We start from the raw sequence: 23,710 nt of genomic DNA on the forward strand, positions 1-23,710 counted from the left end.
CAAGTCAAACTTCTCGGCATGGCCTATGGAGAATAACCTAATGTATGATCTATTCCACAGATACATGAGTGCCCGCTCAAAGTCTGGCATGTGATAGGAGCTGGGCATTCCACACAAGATCCAGTTCCCTTATCTCTGTAAATATGGAGCCTCTTATCACACTGAGCAACGTTTCAGGGTCTCACATATCCACTTTCTTTCAGGCTTCTAGCAGAAGGCCTTGCCCTTTCTCAACTTATCCTTCATCACTCAGGTTAGAGATCCCCTCAACCAGGAAGCTCCCCATGACCACCTCTGAGACTGGATGGTCTGGTTAATTCCCGTAGGACAGCTGTGATGTTCTTTGGTTATCTGCTGCTTGCTAGTCTAACTCGCCGGGTAGCTCGTTAGCTCGCCGAGCACACGGACGATGTACTGTTCATCTCTGAGTCTCCAGGACCACACACAGGGTCTGGTCCAGCTCTCTGCTGACAAGCGTTCATGTGCTCTTTCATCACGTTGCTTTCCTCCTCAAGAGCATGTGGGTGCCTGCTTCCTCAGACGACTGGTCTTGAAGATGTTTTCCATATGCATCCAAATGAATTTCTCCACACTTACGCACAGGGGATATAACCCTTTTCTTACCTCCCATGACACACCCCCTTTTAGTTTTGATTCCACCGTTCTGTGGCCCCAGGTACCCCACCTCCGACCCTGCCACTTACCCCAATCCTCCCTGCCTTTCAAGGCCAGACTCTAAGGTGGACTCACTGTGGAGCCCACTCTGCCTACTGTGAGCCACACCGATCACTCACTTCTCAGATGTGCCCTCCTATCTGGTGTGCACGGAAGCATCCAGCCTCTGAGAAGTCTCAGTTCACCCATTATAGGGGAATGAAGGCACATATAAAGAACCCTATAAATATCTATTTCAATGTACTTACAGGACTCAGAACTGAGTCTTTAGCTATGAACAGCTGGCTTCGAGGAATTACAGGGAGAGCGAAACTTCTTGTGTGACTGATACAGTAGACATCTCAGCTTAATATACTTGAAAACGAATTCTTATCCCCCTCATCTCAACCAGTAGCAAATCCTGTTAGCATTGCATCTGAGATCTACAGACTATCTCCAGAATCTGACCCCTTCTCATCCCCTCCTCTATGAGTGGTCCAAGCCACCATCTTCCCTAGACTGTCCTCAGTTTTCCTAAGAGGTGTCTCTACTTCGGTCTTATTTCCTTGTCTCAACAGAGCAGCAGAAGGATCGTGGCAGTTGGCAATGGTGTCCAGTTTACACAAAGTAGAAGCCAAAGGTCATATAGGGGCCCACATGACCCTCCATGGTCCGCATCCTGGGCCACCGCCCTCTTTGCTCTGGCCCCCAGCCTCCTTGCTTCTCCCTGAGATTGCTTCAGGGGTCCCATCCCCATTTCCTTCATGTTTTGACTCAGACGCCACTTCTTCAGCAAGCCTCTCAGGGCTGTCTAGTTAAAACTATAGCATCCTTTTGTTTGCTATCTCTTCTTCCTGTTTCCCTGTTTCATACATAAATAGTATTCCTTTTTTTCCCCCCAAAGCACATTATATATTTTAGTCAGATTCCTTCCTTCCTCCACGAGTGTGCCAGCTGCGTGAGGACAATGATCTTTGTTTGTTCACGACCCTGTCTCCAGTGTCTGGAACAGAGTCTGGCTTGTGGATATCGTATGATTAGCTTCTGAATGAACAGGAATTGTTTTGTGATTACGAAGGTACTAGCTGAGGGGACTTGATGTCTTTCTGTGGTGTATATCATAAGAGGAACAAAGCTGTGGGGACAGTACAATCGTCAGGATCTGTGATGTCCCCTGGGATTTTCTTTCAACGTGCATTAGGGAAAAGAACTGTCCCTGTAGATGAGAACAGGAGCCAGGATGAAGGACATCAGCTTGGCTTCCAAGCCTAGGTGCCGGCCAGAGCGGAACAGGGTGAGCTCGCTGTTCTGACCTCTGTCTAGACAGAGAGCCGAGGATTCCAGGACTTGGGGTTTTCACTGACTCGCTGTGTGTTTATGCACTTTGCTTCCTTGCCCTCACACATTTCTGTTCTTACCAAGAACACCTCTAGGCCTAACAGAGAATTGTAAATATATATTTAGTAATTGTAAATATATATTTAGAAGTGCAAATATATATTTAGAACTGAAAATACACACTTATTGGAATTTAAAAAATTGCTCACCACTGTCAATTGCCAGGAAGAGGGCAGTGTAGATGCTGTTGTGGACGAATGGGGACTCGCGGTCCAGCACTGCGGTGGTGTCAACAGTCCCGTTGATGGGGTTGATATTCAGCCAGCCTGCTGGATCCTTGTAAACAGAATACCTGAAAAAAAAAATCCCCAAACAATGACACATTATATTCAAAATAGGTTCAAAAAATGTTCACAGAGTGCTGGGCACAAGCTCCCATGCTAGCTGCCAGATAATTTTTAATACAAATCCAAAAACATCATTAGAGTGGGTTGTTCATCCAGAAAGTAATGACTGACCATTAACTCTGGGCTGTCTCTGTGCTGAATGTTTTGTACATGCACCTCCTTTATTCCTTGTGACAAGCCTGGAAGGAAGGAGCTCGTGTCTGCCCAGCTCTCAGAGTGGCAGGGTTCACAGCCTGTCTCCTGAGTTCAAGTCCAATCCCCCCTCTTTTACACCCTGGATGCATCTTGTATGCAGACCAGCTGGGAGAAGCACTGTCATGAAGGTACGGGCAGGGCACATGGATGCCTGGGAGAGAAAGGAATTATCTGTGATGGAGGGTAACCGAGGGGTCCTCTCAGAGGACGCAACATCTGAACTGAGATAGATGGAATGGGGGGATGCTGTCAGGGAATGGGGGGATGTTGTCACAGAATGAGAGGACAGACACGTCGGGGAAAGAAGAATATGAATTAACATGGAACAGAGAGAGGCACTGAAATATTAGTTTCACAGTAGCAAGGATATCTGTTTACTGTCAGGACCCCCATCTCCTGGAACACTGCTTAGCACATATACGACACTCAACAGCTAATTGTTGAATGAATAAATATTTAGGGACCAGAAGGTAGATGGTTGTGGCTGGAAAATAGCTTCTCCAGGGGAAACTGAAAGGAAATGAATTTGGAGGGACAAAGTACAAAGAACCTGAATCATTTAAGGGGTTTGAATTCTAGATATACGGGAAACCATCAAAGAATTTTAAAATGTTCTATACACATTATTTAAAATAGATAATCAACAAGGGCCTATTGTATAGAACAGGGAACTCTGCTCAATGTTCTGTAATCACCTAAATGGGAAAAAAAATTGGGAAAAGAATGGACGCATGTATATGTATCACTGAAACGCTTTGTGGTGCGCCTGAGACTAACAGGACATTGTTGAGCAACTACACTCCATAAAATATAAAATATATTATGTATAAAATAAAATATATAAAAAATAAAAATATAAAATAAAATATAAAATATAAAATAAAAGTGTAAAAGAATGTTCTTATTCTTTTTGAGGCTGTTATAAAAGTAACACATGCTCATTGTAAGAAGTTCAAGCAATAGAGAGGTACAGTAAGTAAGAAAAGAGTCTTGTCTTGTTTGTCTTTGAATGAGAGTCTAGTCTTTGACCTGGGTGGCTGGGAAACGTGGGCAACTAAGAGGATGCTGGATGCTATAGACCTTATGTACTGTCTTATTTTTTCTATTATTGAACTACAGGCTGTAGATTTCTTAGTTTTCCCTGAACTTTGGCCATTTTAAACCAACTTGAATATTAAAAAAAAACTTAAGTAGGATGTTTTATTTTTAAAAAAATTTAGCACTTTGACTTTTGCCAAGGGAAACAGTAAATATTATTCCAGTGGGAAAGCAAACCAAATCAAAACAAAAACAACTCCACCCCCTCAACCCCCACAAAACACACACCTGGAGAGCTAAATGCCTTTGCCAAGGTCAACGGCTACTGTGCAGCAATGTTGGGATCTGAACTTTGAGCCAAGGCCCTGCCCTTAACCTCCACACAAGCTCTGCCCAATTGCACATGTGGTCAGCATCATGGGGGAGTTAAAGGTATAGACTTCGGAGTGAAGAAGACTCGGATTCTCTGTGAGTCCATTTCCTCCTCTGTTAGGTGGGATGATCCCAGTGGCCTTAGTGGTGGATGTGGGGGCCAAGTGAGGCCTGACTCAAGTGGCCGCTGTGTGTGCCAGTGGTCACTGGGCCAGGCCCAGTGCGCTCTCTGGATGTGACCCACTGCGTCCCCGGGAGTGTTTTGGAAATGCGTGACTTGGTGAGCCCTGGGGAAACAAGGCTTTGAAGCTGAAACAGTGAAGGGGAACAGATGGAGAAAATGAACGAGGCTAACAGAGGTTTTCTCACCACTCTCAATGCCTCAGTTATCATTTCCATATTTCTTCAAAACAGAAGAAATGTATATATTACTCCTGAGAGTGAACTGCTTTAAAAACACACGCCTTTCAGTTTGATAGTAATTTCCACTTCCACCTGGCAAGATGCTATCTGCTAAGACCCATCTGAAATGTGTCCTCTGCCCGCCTCCCACCGCCCCCCGACAGCTTTGAGTCCCCCGGTTAGAAGGGTTAGTCACTCCATCCTCTCGTCCTTGCTGGGCACACACATGGATGAAAATGCCTGTCAGAGCGGCATATGGGCCCTCATAGGTCTGCCCCTTCCGTAGTTTCTCAAGGCCGTCATCAGTTTCTCAATGTCAGGATGAGGTTCAAGTTGGCTGTGTTACTGCTTGCTGTACCTGGCTTTGTGCTCACCGTTCACAGTGGGTGCCCCAGTGACTTCTGTGCGTCACAGCAAACTGATGAAGTGGGTGTCATCCTTCTCCGAAGATGAGATAACCAAGACTCAGACAGGCTTAGCCACTTGCCCAAAGCGGCACAGCTAAGAAGCAGCCGAGATGGAATTCAGCACGGGTGTGCCAGGTTCCAGGCACGGGAGCCTAACCAGGATACAGTGTGTCCATGCCCAGGACCAGGCACTGGCCGCTCTGCATTCCCTGGGTGGAGTGGAGTGGCTGCCTGTTGGATGTGACTTCATTCTTTCTTTTTCGGTTGGAACATCAAGCAAACGGAAAACATGAAGAATGGTGACATTTGTTTCCCATCTTACAGGGTAACAAGTTCATGGTTGACCCAGGAGAGATTTGTGGTGGTTCAGTATATCTGAAATTATGAAAAATTTAAATGGACTGTACTTTGTTCCCTGATTACTTAACTCGAGTTTAGATTATAAATAAAAACTGAATTAGGTAATCTAGCGCTCCACATTGGCTAAGAACACTCTTTTATTCTCCTGTCTTTGTTTGTGGTCCTCCATTGCTACAGTTTTGCACTATAATCAGCATGCTGGCTTCTTGTGTAGGGAAGAGTTATATTGAATAAAAAGCTTACAGAGGTTGGTTGATTGGAAGCTGTCCCCCGAGAACCATGCCCAGTAGTTTAGGTCTGTACCTACTGCATTCCCAGTGAAAGCAAGAGCCTGAGTGTTTTTATAGGATAATACCCCACTATTTTATTTTCTTTAAAAAATAACCAGGTCTGGGAGCTTGCCTGGTGGCTCTGTGATAAAGAATCCACCTGCTAATGTAGGAGACACAAGTCTGATGCCTGGTCCTGGAAGACCCCACGTGCTGAGGAACCAGGATCCTATATGCCACAACTATGGAGCCTGTGCTCTGGAGCCCAGGAGCTGCAACCACTGAGGCCCTCTCACCCTCTGGCCCGTGCTCCACAACGAGAGAAGCCACCGCAACGAGAAGCCTGAGAGCCACAACCAGAGTAGCCCCCGCTCGCCACAATCAGAGAAGAGCCCACGTAGCAATAAGACTAAGCACAGCCAAGACTAAATCAATCAATAAAAATTATGTACATATGAAAAAGCAACCAGGCCTCCACCGCTGTGCTGTTTAATTGCATGCCTGCTGGGCCCCTCGTCCTCCTCTATTAGTTGATGGACTTTCTCTGTTGCCTCTTCCCACCGAGATGTTGGGGAGGTCCTCCTGGACCCCAGATCTCCTGGATGTCCCTTTTCCTGTGTCTACTCAGGTTTGCAGCCATGGAGAGGGCAGGGTGGGGTCATTCCATTTACTGAGAATTCCCGAGTGCCCAGTGCTATTTACCCTGAACCCACGGCCTCCAAACTCAGAGCTTGTGGAAGCCCCTTGCGGTAGCTGTGCCCCTCCCCAGCCCTGGAGGGTCTACGCCCGAGGGGACGAAAGCCCAGCGCTCATCACCCAGCCTGCCCTCCTACCTCCTGGCCGACGAGCCCTTGAGACTGACTGGCCAGGCACTCTATGTACGTTTCTGCATTTTCAAAGCTGTCTCTTTAATAACCTTTTGGCACAAGAATACTGGTGTGCAAGACATTTTCTGTGCTTCTAGGCCTGAAAAATGCACATGCCTTATTAAATTGGAATTTCCAGGCAATTTGTCTGTGATGTGAACTTTGCTTGTTATAAGGGAAGAAAAATCAAATTAAAAAACAAGACTCCTTTCAGCCTGTGTGTAGCTTCACAGGAGCTGCTCGTGAGCTTGCCAAGGCCTGGCCTCTTCCAGGTGTCAGTGTCAAAGACACAGGCCAGGCTGATTGGTAGATCAGGCCAGTGGGGAGGCGGGGCGGGGGCCATCTAACCACGCTCCAGGCCTGCATCGTCCTAGGAAGCGGGCTTACTGTTGGCAGGGCCCTGGCAGAGCAGGGAAGGAAGCTGCCAGGCCAGAGGTCTTCCAAGCCAGAGGCCCAGCTCTCTGGGGGCCTCAGCGCTTGTAGGAAAGAGAGAGAGACTTTGACAGGACCACTCTGCAGGCTTCCTGGGTTCACTTCCACCACACTGAGGATGCACATTTGTTCACCATGGGATAGCAAAATCCTTGCTTTTATTTTAGACTTTAAAACATTACAAAGTAGTTATCCTCAATGGCATCTGGTCCCATCACTTCATGGGAAATAGATGGGGAAACAGTGGAAACAGTGTCACATTTTATTTTGTTGGGCTCCAAAATCACTGCAGATGGTGATTGCAGCCATGGAATTAAAAGACACTTACTCCTTCAAAGGGAAGTTATGACCAACCTGGATAGCATATTCAAAAGCAGAGACATTACTTTGCCGACTAAGGTCCGTCTAGTCAAGGCTATGATTTTTCCAGTAGTCACGTATGGATGTGAGAGTTGGACTGTGAAGAAGGCTGAGCACCGAAGAATTGATGCTTTTGAACTGTGGTGTTGGAGAAGACTCTTGAGAGTCCCTTGGACTGCAGGGAGATCCAACCAGTCCATCCTAAAGGAGATCAGCCCTGGGTATTCTTTGGAAGGATTGATGCTAAAGCTGAAACTCCAATACTTTGGCCACCTGATGCAAAGAGTTGACTTGTTGGAAAAGACTCTGATGTTGGGAGGGACTGGGGGCAGGAGGAGAAGGGGACAACAGAGGATGAGATGGCTGGATGGCATCACCAATTTGATGGACATGAGTTTGAGTGAACTCTGGGAGTTGATGATGGACAGGGAGGCCTGGCATGCTGCAATTCATGGGGTCGCAAAAAGTCGCACATGACTGAGCGACTGAACTGAACTGAACTGAATTATCCTCCAATTAAAATAAATAAACTGGTTTAAAAATTTTGCAAAGTAATATAGCTCCTCACTTAATTCCAGCCCAATGGGCCCCCTACATTAAATGAAATATCTGCTTGGGTGATTAAAATCCACATTTTATTTATAAACAGAACTGGAGAGAATTCCTGGCAGAAGGCAGAGAATTCCTGGCAGTGTTCTGGCGTAGCTCATGTAGCTGTGGCTCTGAATACATACTTTACATCTCCTGACAAAGCACATGGAGGAGACTGGAGGACATGTGGTCCCAGAGTCCAGACTCAGGTACACAACACAGGCTGGCACAGGGTTCCTGGAGTGATGGGGACGGCGCTCTGTCCTGCTCCACAGGAACCAGGGCCCAGGAAGGTGATCTCGGTAATAGGAAGGATGTTCCCTGGATGGCGAGATGCCACAAAGGGAAAACGTGGACAGAAAGAGCTGCCTGGTGAGTGGCCTAGGCAGGACCTCTTAGCGTTGGGGAGATGGAGGTAGAGCTTGCCCAGCTTAGCATGCGGCGATGACCTTCCACGAGGACAAGGGGAAGAGCTCCCGACACCTGTAGGCTCTTCCCTGGACTGCCCTCCCAGGCATCCAAGAGCCCCTGGTGGAGTCTTGAGGTCCTCCTGCATGAGGTGCTACCAGATTACAATTCTACCATCACACTCTCCTGGCAGTTGCCATCTTGCGATGGCACATGGACCAAAGCTTGGTCGGTGCCTTACAGACATTCTGACCTTTGTTGTTGTTCAGTAGCTCACTCATGTCCGACTCTTTGTGACCCTGTGGACTGCAGCACACCAGGCCTCCCTGTCCATCACCAACTCCCAGAGCTTGCTCAAACTCGTGTCCATTGAGTCTGTGATGCCATCCAACCATCTCATCCTCTGTCGCCCCCTTCTCCTTCCGCCTTCAATCTTTCCCAGCATCAGGGTCTTTTCCAATGAGTCGACTCTTTGCATCAGGTGGCCCAAGTATTGGAGCATTAGCTTCAGCATCAGTCCTTCCAATGAATATTTAGGACTGATTTTCTTTAGGATGGACTGGTTTGATCCCCTAGCAGTCCAAGGCACTCTCAAGAGTCTTCTCCAACACCACAGTTCAAAAGCATCAATTGTTTGGCACTCAGTCTTCTTTATGGTCTAACTCTCACATCCATGCATGACCACTGGAAAAACCATAGCTTTGACTCGGCAGACTTTTGTTGGCAAAGTAATGTCTCCACTTTTTATCTTCTAAGGAGCAAGCGTCTTTTAATTTCATGGCTGCAGTCACCATCTGCAGTGATTTTGGAGCCCAAGAAACTAAAGTCTGTCACTGTTTCCGTTGCTTCCCATCTATTTGCCATGAAGTGATGGGACCAGATGCCATGATTTTAGTTATTTGAATGTTGAGTTTTAAGCCAGCTTTTTCACGCTCCTTTTTTCACTTTCACCAATAGACTCTTTAGTTCCTCTTCACTTTCTGCCATAAAGGTGGTGTCATCTGCATATCTGAGGTCATTGATATTTCTTCCATTGATCTTGATTCCAGCTTGTGCTGGACTACCATGATGACCAACAACACACAGCCCACCCCAGGAGCTCCCTTCCCAGCCTTCAGTGGACCGGGTGGGCTTGCTGTGAGTCCACTATCTGCTCTGTCATAGGAAGCAGGCTGTGAGATCATTAGCAAGTATCTTTTGCGTGGACCACTGCGGTGCTTGACTCTTTGCTTCTATTCTGCTTGCTACTGTCAGTTCTTCAAAGAGCAGCCAATTGAACATTCACCATTTTTCTTTTTTAAAAATATTTCCTTATTTATTTTGGCTGTGCTGGGTCTTTGTTGCTGTGCACAGGCTTTCTCTAGTTGCAGCGGGCAGGGCCTTCTCTCTGGTCGCAGTGTTCAGGCTTCTCTTGTGAAGCATGGGCTCGAGGGCCCTCGGGCTTCACCAGTTGTGGGCCAAGGGCTCCGTTGCTCTGCTTCATGTGGAATCTTCCCAGACCAGGGATGGAACCCCTGTTCCTTGCATTGCAAGGTGGATTCTTAATCACTGGATCACCAGGGAAGCCCCCAAATTCACCATTTTCAATTTGTATCTCATATGAGTGAGTTCCTGCTGAGAATCCTCCAATAACTTCCCACCGGGCGCAGAATAAAATCCAAACTCCTGATCACGTCTTGCAGGCTTTGCCTTACTCTCTACCCTCCTTTCATCTGTCTCATTCGCCTGTGTGTCTGGTGCCTAGAAGAGTGCCTGGCACACTTGGAGCAGGCACTCAGGGGTTGGATGGATGGATGGATGAATGAAAGAACAAGCCTTCTTCAACACGGTTTGACTGACCCAGGCCTGAGCTCCCACGACACTCACTCTGGGAGACTTTAAGTGACCAACTTGAAACGAAGCAGCCTGTCTTTCTTTGGTTTCCAGGACACAGGCTGGATTTCTTCCGGGCTCTGCAGGCATGTAGATGTGCTAGTCCAGTGTCCTGTGGCTCGTGGGGGCCCCACCCCACCTGGCCCATGATTATCCAACTTTACTAACACTTATTAGTGTTACTAATAAGTAATACTTATTAGAAGGCCAAAAAGCAAAATAAAACCAAGTAGTCTTGGTGTTTCAGAGTGAGATGGATCAAGCCCCCAGCGGCGTGTGGCCACACTGGGGGCCTCTCCTCCCAGGGCTGTGCAGCTTGCAGGGCGAGTTCCAAGTCTGTCGGTCAAAGGGATGGCGTGGTGGTGTCTGCGCCAGGTGCCGTTTCCAGGGTGGGTTGTCTTGAAGAAACATGCTCTCTGGGAGAGCAAACCCAGATGTCAGAAGACCAGCAAGGCAAAGCTAATCCCCGCTGCATTTCTTCTCAGGCTTTATTTTTATTGGGTGATTAATTGACAGGTCATGCCTCATGCTCAGCACCTGAATGCTTCAGCTCAGCTCAGACCAAGTCGAGAAGAGGTGTTGGCGCTTTTGAGAAGTTGATGAGCGAGGTTGTGGGAGAGACTGCAGTGGGGATAGATGGATGGCAGAGACCGGCTTCATGCCTTGAAGGTCAGTGAGCACCACCTGGCAAGCTGCCACTGAAGAGGTTCCTACCAGTGCCTGCTTAGGGGGCAGCCTTCTCCCTCCGCTGGAGGCCAGGCGGCGAGTGATCCCAGACACTGGGCTGGGCTGCGGGAGACCCACATGGTTCTGGGGAGGAGCTGAGAGGGTCTGGGCTTCATGCGGAGAGACCTGGCTCAGAGCACATCTCCACCTACCTTGGCCTGGCCCGTGGTCTAGAGGAGCCGTCCTCTAACAAGTGACTCTGTTGGCCCCCATGCGGGAAGCCCTGGGCCCCTGACGCCCAGCCTGGGCGCTGATGCCCTACATTTTTGGAAGACCTGCTAGGAGCTCAGAGGTGTGCTGGGGAGAGGGGAGACTGTAGTGAGCAGAGCAGGAAGCTCCTGCCCCGAGGGGGTTCATCCCTGGATACTGCATTGGCACACAATGGGGGGAGTGCTCAGAGGAGGGGCTGTCTTCCTCCCTTCCCAAGTCCAGGGCTCTGTCACGTGTCCATTGCAGACCTTAGTCAAGGATGGGTGGGCGAATGAGCAGACACCAGTGTGTGAAAAGTGAATAGGAAGCAAATAGGTACAGAATTCTGAGGAGTCGATGTCGCGGGATTTGCAGGGTGTGTGAAGACGGCCGTGCACCTGGTCCATGACGGACGATGGGTAGTGCCCCGACGGGGTCAGCTGTGTGGAGTCACAGAGCTTCTGACAAGGGGGATGATACATCTTGGGCCTCTGAGCCTCCCACTGCCTGGGGCCACCAGCTGTTTCCACATTTGTGCCTTCCCAGGTCTGAAGCCTGTAGACCTCCACCCTCTCTGCCTTCATTTTAGCCACTGGTTTCCACTTGGAGTTTTGTCCCCAGCTCTCTGCTTGGCTGGCTCCTTGCCACTCTTCAGACCTGAGTTCAAATGTCTCCTCCACCCTCCCAGCCCATTTCAGGAGCCTCTCCCAGGGGCTCCCCAGTCCATCACACTGTTTCCTCTCCTACAGGCTGTATGCTGCACTCAGCTAACACGGTTAAGCATTGATTTACTTGCTCACTGCCCATCTCCCCACTGGAATATAAGTTCTACAAGAGGACAAAGGCTAGTTAGGGCCCAGCTAGTGGTGCAAGTTTAGGAACTGTTTACTGAGTCAGTATGGATGCATTGAGGCAGAATATAAGAAGAATAGTCAGCCTGTCTAAAACATTTACTTTGAGCCTTGTTTTATATCAAAAGCAATATTTACAATGGACATTTCTCAAGGGTCTGCTGGAGCATTTAAAATTTCCCATGACCCTCTGAGATAGTCCGTATGAGACACTTTTACTCATTTTACACGTTTTCCTGTCTGAATTCTAGAAAATGAAAACTTAATGCTTTCTGGATGAATCAACCTCTTCTAAGCTGACTTCCCAAAAGAATCAAAGAAAGCCCAGGTAATTCTTTGCACTTGTCTTGATTGTTTGAATGTTTAAAAGAACATCACTAGTTTGCATTCCCATCAACAGTGTAAGAGGGTTCCCTTTTCTCCATACCCTCTCCAGCATTTATTGCTTGTAGACTTTTGGTTCGATGCAGGATACAGGATGCTTGGGGTTGGTGCACTGGGATGACCCAGAGAGATGGTATGGGGAGGGAGGTGGGAGGGGGGTTCAGGATGGGGAACACGTGTACACCCGTGGTGGATTCATGTTGATGTATGCCAAAACCAATACAGTATTGTAAAGTAAAATAAAGTAAAATTAAAAAAAAAGTGAAAAAAAAATAAAAGAACATCACACAAGCTTTTTGAGTCTGAACTTTTTCATCTAATTGTGATTAAAAGAACATCTTGGTTTAGCCAAGAAGGAAGCTTTGTCTCCAACTTTGCCATTTCCCCAAACAACGTTCTTAGAAGGAATGAAAATCCCTTTTTTCTCCAACTTTGCCAGTTCCCAAAACAACATTCTTAGAAGAAATGAAAATCCCTTAAAAATCTGTATCCTTTGATCTAGAAATTCCTTTGCCAACAATTTAGCCAAAAAACAATAAGGGAGCAATTTCTAAAATTTGGGAATGCTGGGTTAATGAAATCAAATCTTGCCCCTCCTTTGCAGGACTTCTCAGAGCCTTGAAAATATAGATTCACACTGTGGATATCCCAGAAAGGGTCTCAGAACAAAGCATTACTCAAACTTATTTGCCAGAGTTACTCAGCTACAAGAATGTTTCTTCCATCACTGCTGAGTACAGAAAAATATAAAAAGTACCAGGTAACTGTCTATCAAGGGGCTTCCCAGGTGGCCCTAGTGGTAAAGAACCCGGCTGCCAATGCAGGAGACATAAGAGATGCAGGTTCAATCCCTGGGCTGGGAAGAGCCCCTGGAGAAGGGAATGGCAGCCCACTCCAGTGTTCTTGCCTGGAGAATCCCATGGACAGAGGAGGCTGTCGGGCTACCGTCCATGGGGTCGCAGAGTCAGACATGACTGAAGCGAGTTAGCCCACATGCACACAACTGTTGATCAAATGTGGTTGGTTACCCAGACAACAAAGCACTATGTAGACCTTAAAAGGTCAGAGAGACACAGCATAGCAGGATGACTGTATTCAAGAGATGCAGATGACAGTGAAAACCTCACCCACATACTATAGCGGTTCATGTGTAGAACAGAGACTGCCCACAGGCTAACGCAGGAGGTGCTCATTGCCTCCTTCTCACAAACATCAGTAACAACTTTCCTCTGGAGTCCAAGGTCAGCTTCAAAACCCCTCTCCCCACCAGACCCTGCGTGCCAAGCCCTTTATCACACCGCTGGGCTCGTAATCCCCCTTGGAAGGGGATGTTAGGGGCAGCCACGTTAAGAATAATGGCAATGATGGTAACAGTGATAGAATAGAAGATAATATTAACACTTACTGAGCACTAACTTTGTGCCAGAAACTTCCTCAGTGCTTCACACAGGTCGACTCATATGACCCTCACAAATAGCTTCATGGGGGTTGGGATTATTGCCCCATCGTACAAATGGGGGTGCTGAGGCACAGAGAGGCTATGTGATTTGCTCCAGGTCACACAGCTGGTAAGTGCTAGATCCGTCCAGTCCCAGGATCCACACTCTGGGCTGAGATGCCTCCCTGTCTGACTTTGGTCTTAAGAGTAGTTGTGCCTGTGCCTGGCTAGTTGGATTTGCATCTTTCTTATTTTTCCATATCAGGATTTCTAAAACTTCTACCATGGGCCTATAATCTTTTTGCAATAAACTCTTTTTTTTTCAATAAAAGCTAATAATATAAAGATGTCTTCCTCGACACCCCCATATCTTCATTTCCCTCTTGGCAAAGTCAGGGTTTCTCTCCTCTGTGCAACCTTACTGCTATAGAAATATATTCTTTATGTGGTCTGTGTGTGTCTACAAATATATATATATGTATTAACTTCTATTAAACAGTGTCCTAGGGGGTTTGAGCTTGGTACAATAAGGCTGGGAAATAAAAAGCATGTAGATTAGAGAGGAATAAGTAAAATTTCCTCCATGTGCAGATGACATAATCAGGTATAAAAATCTGAAGGAATTTAAAAAATTAATAACATGGATGTTACTTTGGCATAGTTACAAAAATGCAAGGTCAATACACAAAATTCACTTGTATTAATATGTACTAGCAAATAGTAATTGGAAATAAAATGTAAATAATACCATTTAAGGTAGTCAAGACCTGTAAAATTCTTAACAAAATATACGCAAGACCTATATCCTGAAAACTAGAATACATTGCTAAGACAGATTAGAGAAGTCCTAAATAAATGGATATACCATGTTCATGCTTACAAAACTAAATACTGTGAATTTAGGTGAATTCCCCCCAAAGTTATTTGTAGATTTAATACAATCTTAATAAAAAGTTTACAGTTTTTTTTGCATAAAATATTTATGTATGTATTATACATGATATGTAATACTATATATGGTGTATGGACAATGTATTAATTACACACTTGTTAGGGTTTCCCTGACAGCTCAGTTGGTAAAGAATCCGCCCGCAATGCAGGAGACCCTGGTTCGATTCCTGGGTCAGGAAGACCCCCTGGAGAAGGGATAGGTTACCCACTCCAGTGTTCTTGGGCTTCCCTTATGCCTCAGCTGGTAAAGAATCCACCTGCAATGCAGGAGACCTGGGTTCGATCCCTGGGTTGGGAAGATCCCCTGGAGAAGGGAAAGCCTACCCACTCCAGTATTCTGGCCTGGAGAATTCCGTGGACTCTATAGTCCATTGGGTCACAAAGAGTTGGACATGACTGAGCGACTTTCACTTTCACTTTATGTATTGAATATCTGTGTTCCCTCATCTCTCCCCTAATTCACATGGTGAAGTCCTAACTCCCAGTGTGGCTGAATATGCGGATGGGGCCTTTAAGGACATAATAAAGGTTAACTGAGGTTGCAGGGTGGGGCCCTGGTCTGACGGGATTAGTGTTCTTATTAGAAGAAGGAGAGGCCTGAGTGCAACCCCTCTCCACCCTGTGCATGGATGGAGGAGAGGCCACATGAAGACACTGCGAGGAGGGGGCCGTCCTCCAGCCAGGAAAAGGGCTTTCACCAGAAACTGTGTCTGCCAGAACCTCGATCATGGACTTCCAGCTTCAGAAGTGTGAGAAGTAAGTGTCTCCCGTCTTAGTCCCCCAGTCTGCAGTAGTCTGCTAGGAGCCCTAGCAAAGTGACAAAACACTAGACAGATATTAGGCTGGACCAAAAAGCTGCCTTTTTAGTGGTCAAAACCCATAAAATATCATCAATTTCATATGGCCCAACCTAATCATAAGTGTATAGACAATAAAATGACATGTCCTAACTGCGTGCTTCCCCCTAGTGCACACACTTCTTTGTGGTCTGGGAGACACGTCTTGTTTATCTGTGCTTTTGCATCTCCCAGGGTATCTGCTGGCCTTTGGTAAACACTGGTGACTGATGAGTAAATTACCCACATGAACATTTTGAATTCCTGTTTCAACAGAAGCCTTAATATAGTTATATCAAGGCTACCTCTCTCATTAAAAAGAATTACCTTGCACTTATCAGCAGGAGCTATTGAACTGTTTGCCAAGACCTTTACTTCTTACTTCGTAGTAACACAAAATAAATGTGTCTTCATAACACACACACACACGTGTCTGCGCGCATGCACCACACAGGCCAGTGTCTTCCGACCCTTGAGTCACACCACTCACACATTGGCTTGTGGGGCCAGAGGGTGAGAGCAGATGGGCTGGGAGGCAGAGAGTGAGTGGTGTGTGGTTTCAGCACTCACCCGATGTCCTGATCCCTCTCTTAATGCACCAGGTCTGCTCCTGCCCATCCAGACCACAACCCTGGGGTGTCTGTGCGTGTGATGCTGGGCCCCTGGTCTGGGAGGAGCTGGGGCTCTGGGTACCATCACAATTCTAAAAGTTTGTGCTGTGCAAGAAAAAATGAAAAGCACCTTCGCTTCAAATGTACGAGTCAAAATTGACAGTAAAACTAAACCCCTGAATCTCAGAAAGTCCCCACAAACTAAAAAACAAACCAACCAAACAAAAAAAAAACCCCAGCCCAATTAGCAGATTCAGGAAAAGGCTGCTGTCTCCCTAAACCGTGAGGCTTACTCCCTGGCTCTCTCACTGTGGACCACTGAGCCAGGCTGCTGGCTGGTCCCTTTGAGATGCCAGTCATTCCAAACCTGGTCAGTCCTTGGGCCTCATGTTCCTATCACATGCTCTCTTGGAAAACTATTCTAAGCCTTCTCCAACCTTTGAACATAATTCTATCTTTCAGGGCTTCTAATGTCAATTTACTAACATTCTTGGCTTTTAAAATCTCCTACATTGACATTTTATTGTGAAGAATTGAGTATTTTTCCTTCTCAATATGGCAAGGTTGGAAGTTGCTTCCTTGAATGCCCACCACTACAATGGTAGTCTGTGGGGGAGACAGGTAGATTTGCAGTATAGTGAGTGGAAGAAAACAGAATCTGGGTGATGGGTGAATGAATGCTCACTGCAAAATTATTTCAACATTTCTGTGCATTTGAAACTTTCATGAAGTTTATGGCAAAAAAGGATGAATGTGTCTTTTCTTGAGATAGTAAGCAGTTCTGTTCCCATATTTCTGTCTTTCTAAAAAGACCAAAAACCTAAGGAGGTCATACACCGTGTGACTTCATCCATATGAAATATCCAGTCTAGCCAAATCCATAGAGACCAAAAATAGATTAGTAGTAGATGAGTAGAAAGATTAGTGGTTGCTATGGCAGAGGAGAGGCAGAATGGAGGTGATGGTTAAGGAGAATAGATCTATTTCTGGGGTAAAGAAAATGTTCTAAAATTGATTGTGGAGATGGTTGCACAACTCTGTGAATATACTAAAACCCACTGAATTGTATATTTTAAAACGGTAGATTGTGGGGTTTGTGAATTATGTCTCAATAAAGCTATTATATGCAAGAGAAATATCTTCAAAGAAGTGAGCTCTCCATGGTTTCCTAGGTGATTGAAGCACAGAAAAATGACAAAAACCAAACACCCTTTTCATGAAGTGCTTCAGAATATTCTACTAATGAATTGCAAAGGACCCCCAAATAACAGGGTATTTTGATGCTCTTTCATTTTTGTCTGCTTGACATATGCTGAGTCAAACAAAGAACTCTCTAAGGCTCATCTATGGGATCTTTAGTCTAACTTGTAATGACTGTAGCAGAATGGGCCAAGGTAACTAGTTGCCTGGTGAATGAATAATGAAGGACTGAGTGAGCAAGCACCTTACTCTTTCCTTGGCTTTTCCTATCGACTCACGTCACTGTCTTTGAATGAGGGCTTCAGTTAGTTTTAATCATGAAGGTTACAGCTGTTTCTTCACGCTATCAAGGACTCTTATTTCTCTCAAACCCAAACAGGAGACCAGGTCTTGTCACCAAGCTGGCCTGGTGACAATACTGTCAACTGGAGTTCTGGTTTCCCATTTAACAAAGGGCAGGTTCAAGGATGGTCTGGAAGCTTCTTTCTAACACTAGTAAGTTATGACAGTCTTTGCCCAAACAATAGCTATTCTGGATGAGCAAGAAGTTGTAAATTCTTCCTGGTGGGCACATTCACACCGAAGTCCTGGGAGTTTCTTCCATGTGACAAGTGACATTTTACAATACAGAGTAAATGCAGAGAGTGAAAAGGCAGTCATTAAAAGGTGAGAAAAATAAACAGCTGGCAAAGAATGCCTGTATAAATTGCTCACTCTGACTTCAGGGGGACAATTTTTTTAAAGAAAGATCATGAGAAGTAGATTTATGTCCCCAGATCCAATGCAAATGCAGGATTTGCACAATAACCATTTATCAGTTCCCAAAGATCTGATTTATGGCCCCACAGCCCTACTTTGTATTCTGACGGGCTCAGAAAGTTAACTGACAACACGGAAAGAAATATCCTCCAACTCATTGCAGATGACGGGTTATAAATGAGCACAACTTGATTTTCTGCTTTGGAAAATTAGTGTTTTGAATCTCTCATTAGAAATTAGTCGTTAAAGCTGTGCCCAGACTTGACTGTTTGGCCCATTGCTTTATTGTCGCTTTAGTCATTTAATTTGCTGACAGCATTGGGTGGGGAAACCACTGCCTTTGCTGTAGAACATTCTAGGTTGACGTCTTTGTCTAGATTCAACACCATGTCTCCAGATAGGCTGTGCCCCTGCAGAGACTCTGCACCTGCGTAGGGCAAGCAGAGTGGCATAGAACTGGTATCTGCTTTGCAGGAGGCACTGTGCTGGCCCAGGGCAAGTAGACAGAAGGGTGACTTGGCTCCTGATCCTTTTCCCCAAATATTAGTGGAGAGACTGAACTAGTGTTTCCCAAACTGGGTGTCCTATGGTTCTGGCCCCAGAATCACCAGCAGAATTAAACATACAGATTCTCAGGTCCTGACACTGGAGTCTGGTCCTGACATTGAGTTGGTAGGACTGAGGTGGGGCTTAAGCCTCTGTAATTTTAGCACCTCCCATGGGCTTTTGATGCTGGTCAATTTGTTGGTCCAGGGATGGGCACTTGGGATTCTCTGGAGCCTGATGCTCAGCCATTTCCTCCAAGTCACCAGAAGATTGAGGCACTCAGGTAAAGCATGGAATCCAGCATATTTGATCTGCGGGAGGACAGCAGCTGGGTCAGGAACCTTCTCCCTGGCAAGGGGTTGCCACAAAGGTTTCTTTTCAGCCTCCAAGTCCGGTTAATCACCAAATCATGCAGATTCCACTTTCTTCATGCTTCTCAGCTCAGCTGCACGTCTTTGAATTCTCTTCCTTGCTGTTCTTGTCCTAGGTGGCAGCATCTTAACTGACCTCTCAGCCTCTCCTCTCTTCCCCTAACATCTGTCTTGTGCCTGAATGAACTTTTTCTAAAATTCAGATCTGCTCATAACATCCGTCTGCGTTCAAGCCTTCCAGTGCCCTCACTGCCTACAGATCAAGGCTTAACTCCCACTGTGGACCACACGAGACCCCGCACAGTCATGCCCCCTTGGTCAGTGCACAGTTCTAGCCTCTGCGCCTCTGCCTGCGGTGTTTCAGGGGCCTGCTCACCGGCCCCTGGCCCCTGGGCTGCCTTCAAGCATCAGCTCGGCTCTTCTGCTTGACTCTAACAGGTGGACATAGACTTGCCTTTCTCTCTGCCCTTGTCAGACTGTCCTGTTTTGCACCTTGAATGTCATCTTCATCACAGCTTTCATATTTATAATTAAAAAGTGTTTGTTTATACAGCTACCCGTTTTTCTAGACTACGTGAGCCTGGACAATAGAGGCCATGTAAGATTTGGTGTCTGTATCCCCCGTCTCTGTGAATTAGAGGCCCGGAGGGAGGAGGGCCCTGCAGCTGGTCAGAAGGCCGGGGAGATGAATGTAGGGTTCGCCCAGAGATCACACAGGGGAGCTGCTCCAGTCTCAACCCAGCCCTTGGTCAGCCCACAGCCTGGGTCCCCACTGACCTCACTCTACCGCTAATGGAGTGAGGCTGGCACTGCTCGGATTGCTGGGGAAGGGGAGGTAAGGATACAGGTCTCCAGGAAAGCTTGCTGGGACCCCTTCAGGAGGGCTGAGAAGATAAGTAGCTGCAGAAGGCCTGAACTAGGGAGGAATCTCCCATGGCCAACATGAGCTTGCTCAATTTCATGTGCCCATATACCCATACATCTACCCATGTGCCCATCCACATACACGTTCACACGTCCATCCTTCCATGCATCCATTCATCCATCTATCCACACATCCATCCGTGCATATATCCATCATTACCCATTCACATATCCATCTCTGCATCTGTGCATCCATCCACACATCTACCCATTCATGTATCCATCTATCAGTTCAGTACTCATCACAGGGCTACTGTGTGTTAGGAACTCTTATTTATGTATTACTGTGTCTATGACAGCACTTATGCTCTAGAAGAAGGAGCAGGATTATAAGCAACATGTAAACAGACCATATGACAATTTCAGAGAGTGACATGTGCTCTGGAAGCCATCATACTGGGTGACTGGTAACGTGGGGGGAGTACGGGAGGGCTTATTTACTGAGAAGTAAGCAAGGAGAGCCACTCAGCGGGGATGACAGATGCGGTATGAATGAAAAGAAGACAGTCAAGTAGAGAGATGGTGGGGAGGATGTTCCAGGCAGAGGAATCCGTGGTGAGCCGATGAGTCAGGGGGAGTCTCCAACTGGGAAGCAGTTTGGGGACAATGGCCAGAACGGAGGCCAGCACATGGCCCTGAGTTCAAATCCCCACTCAGTCATTAACACCTGTGGGTCCAACCTTTCAGAGCTTTCACATCCCTGTACGTAAAAGGGAGACACTAAAACCTTACTGATAAGGTGGTTGTGAAAACTGTATCATATGTGAGGCACGGTCCTTGGCATGGGGTAAGGGGCTTCCCAAACCCATGTATTTAAAAATCCGTTTGCCAAGTGAAAGTCCCTGTGCTTTTCGCATCAGCCTCCTGAGACAGAAAAGATGGATCTCCTCAATTCTGGTAACCAGTATTCAACTGACACCTCTATCTGATTTCAGCTTCCTTCCATATTTTAAAAATGCTCTAGGTACTCCCTTTATTATGCGTGTCACCCGGCTCTAGTTACTGTGGAACTAGAAGGTCACAGCTTGGCTCCGGGCTCAGAAATATGGCAGCTGTCAGGCGCATGATTTAGGAAGTTGGCCTTCCTCAGTGGAACCACAGTGCAGTAAAATCCAGTGAACGATTCAGCCCACTGCTGCCGAGTAAAAGCTGGGAGAAATCTTCAGCAGCTATATTAACACAAAACTTTTTATGAGTAAATGTTTTTTGCGAGATGACATTGAACCCCTGCTTCCCTCCTCCAGTCTCCAAACAGCTCAGCTTTGGAAGAAGGGGCCAGAGACTCTGAATAGGAAGCAATGACTCTACTGGACCAAAAAAAAAAAAAAAAAGGCCCAGATTCCCAAACAAAACCGTGATAAAAATAAAGCCCCTGACAAGAGTGGGACCACAGGACACAGAGCCCCAGTCTGCTCAGGCTCAGGCCTGCAATCCTAGGCTCTCTCTTTGATCACACTCACATCTGGCTCTTATTATATTTTCCTCGTAGATTGCTAGAGGTTCAACATCCAGTTTTCTGGAAGAAAATAAGCCCAGAATATTAGCATTTGCCCATTTCCATGGTGTAAATACGTCCACTGTGACCGACTTTGAGTCACTCCTGATGCCACAGACTGCAGAATTGAGAAGAGATGGTAACATTGGCCCGTGAGCTGGTTTGGACCGGCTCTGGGCCACCACGGCCACATCGTCGCCCTATCGTCATGACCACTGCGTCTGGCTGGGTGCACTGTCAGGCACAGCACACGTGACAGCTCGTATAATCTTAACCGTCATCGTTTGAGGCAGGGATTGCTATCACCAGCTCAAGGATGAGCGGATTGAGCTCAGACAGACTGTGGCCAGCACAGGCTCCCAGGAGAGGGTAGCAATCTGCCCCTGGCCCCATTTCAAGCCCTCCTGTTTCTTCCCTGGATTAGCATCTGCTTCCCAACAGGCTCCATGACTGCAGGGCAGCTGGGGCCCTCTCTTGCTGCTCTTTTGTGTATATAACCATCTACCCCAGTTCAGAACTGAGTCCAGTTTATTTAGCTCAGTGCTTACCACCCCAGCCCTGCCCACTCATGCACACAGTAGGAGCTCACTTAGTTAGATTTCCCATTGCTTCCTGCTGTGCTGGTGTGCCCTCTCAGAACAATGGCCTGGCCCATTTTTTAGGCGTTTGTGTCGGTTTTGTGTGATAGAAGATAAAACTGGGACTTTCATACCTGGTATTAGTGAAGTAGGCAATTCAGACCAATCCTCCCACTAAGCAAGCTATAAGATATTGGAAAATACACATAAAAAAAGGAAATGGGGAAGAAGTCAGGACAGGTTAGAAGACTACAGGACTGCAGTCAGTACGGGTCTCTATTTTCTCATATCCTTCATGGCGATGATCTGATTTTGAGGGGAGTCTCAGAAAGTGTTGCAGGTAATGTTATCAATCTAAAAATTCAGGCAGTTTCAAAGAGTTTTTGACTTTGGAAAGAAGGACCAAGACTAGAAGATTATATCTACTCAAGTAAATAGTCATTAAAGAGGCCAACAAGGGGAGGAAAAAGTGAAGAGGAATGGTCTCCAAGGGATGGTGGGAGGTAGGGGGCTGTTGGGCAGAACACAGAGGGCTTCCAGGAGGGACGCTACTGGGGTGATGCTGTCGCGGCGGACGCGTGTCCTTGCACCCGTGTCCACACCTACAGGACATACACCGCCAGCAGGGACCCGTAGACTGGGGACTTGGGGTGATGAGGTGTGTTCATCAGCTGGAACACATGCTACACCCTGGGGGAGGCTGTGCATGCCTGGGATTAGGGGATATGTGGGGAACCTTCATACCTGCCCCTCAATGTTGCCATGAATCTAAAGCTGCTGTAAAAACAGTCTATTAAAAAAGTGGACAAGTTTAAGTTTTCCAAGCTTTATGAAAAAAAATGAACTCAGCAAAATGGGAGATTGCATCAAGAATATGATAAGTTAATATGATATGGTAAGTTGTATACACAGCTGAGGTGAAAGATTTCATATAGAACATCCATCAAACATGGAGGGAATAGAATCACAGGTTGGAAAAGTGGGAGGGAGTAGATACATCTGCACCCCTCAACTTGGGAGTTCCTCTTCCCAAATTTTGGTAATACTGCTCTGATTGCCACTACTCCATTCCCACTAAAGTCTGCCATCGAGGTCAACCATCCCCTGGCTATGGGTGGGCCCTGACCCAAACTAGGCCCCCAAACTCACTCTGACACCTGAGTCCAGGCAAGGACAGTTGCTGGGGCCAAGCCCATCCTGATGCTGCTGCCCCTGGTCTCTCACCTGGCCCTGGGTGCCCCCTGCTGTGACACCTGCCTGCTGATTCTGTGAATGGCTGCACAGACTTCTGACACATTTTGTTTCTTTTGCAGACACCTTTCAGAGTTGACTTCTGATGCTTGCCTCCAACTCCAACAGATAAACAGCCCATTTCAGGAACAGGACACTATTTGGAAGTGCATTTTACTAATACTGCTGCTGCTGCTAAGAAGGAGAGGTGTTGGGGCCTGGAACTTGGGAACCCCAGGCTGAGGGGAGTTAAAATCCCCTGCCCTCTCCATAGCTTGCAGAAATACCTGCAAATATTGACAGAAATAAATGCTTGAAGGAAATCCCAGCACTGCCTGCTGGGCAAGTCAGCAAGGATAAAGTGGATGTGTTCTTGAAACCAAAGAGGAGCAGCGAAGGAAGCATTATTTAATCCTGATCAAGGAAAGGGGACCGCTAACCTCTGATGAGAAAACAGACTTTGCACTAGCTGTAAGTAACCCTGTGACAAATGGATGAATAGCCCAAGCGATTATCACACAGAATTTAATATTTAGGCCAGCATGAACTCAGAGCAATAAAGCTCCATTTCATATCTTTTGTGGAATGAGGTGGGGGCATTTATGAGCAAAGGCATGCATGCATGAATGAAGAAATACGCTAAATGTAGC

The 23,710-nt window shown here is 46.7% G+C and overlaps 1 protein-coding gene across 2 annotated transcripts in view; it reads right to left on the reverse strand.

Moving 5' to 3' along the window:
- Positions 1-23,710, reverse strand: part of CDH13 (cadherin 13) — a 1,016,268-nt gene that overhangs the window by 27,610 nt on the left and 964,948 nt on the right. For both annotated transcript variants that reach the window (XM_040254058.1, XM_040254059.1), the window contains one exon: positions 2,202-2,344. In XM_040254058.1, coding sequence (XP_040109992.1) covers positions 2,202-2,344 — 143 coding nt within the window. The remainder of the gene's footprint in view (positions 1-2,201; positions 2,345-23,710) is intronic.

This window comes from Oryx dammah, unplaced genomic scaffold, assembly GCF_014754425.2.
Source record: "Oryx dammah isolate SB20612 unplaced genomic scaffold, SCBI_Odam_1.1 HiC_scaffold_13, whole genome shotgun sequence".
Classification (NCBI taxonomy): domain Eukaryota; kingdom Metazoa; phylum Chordata; class Mammalia; order Artiodactyla; family Bovidae; genus Oryx; species Oryx dammah.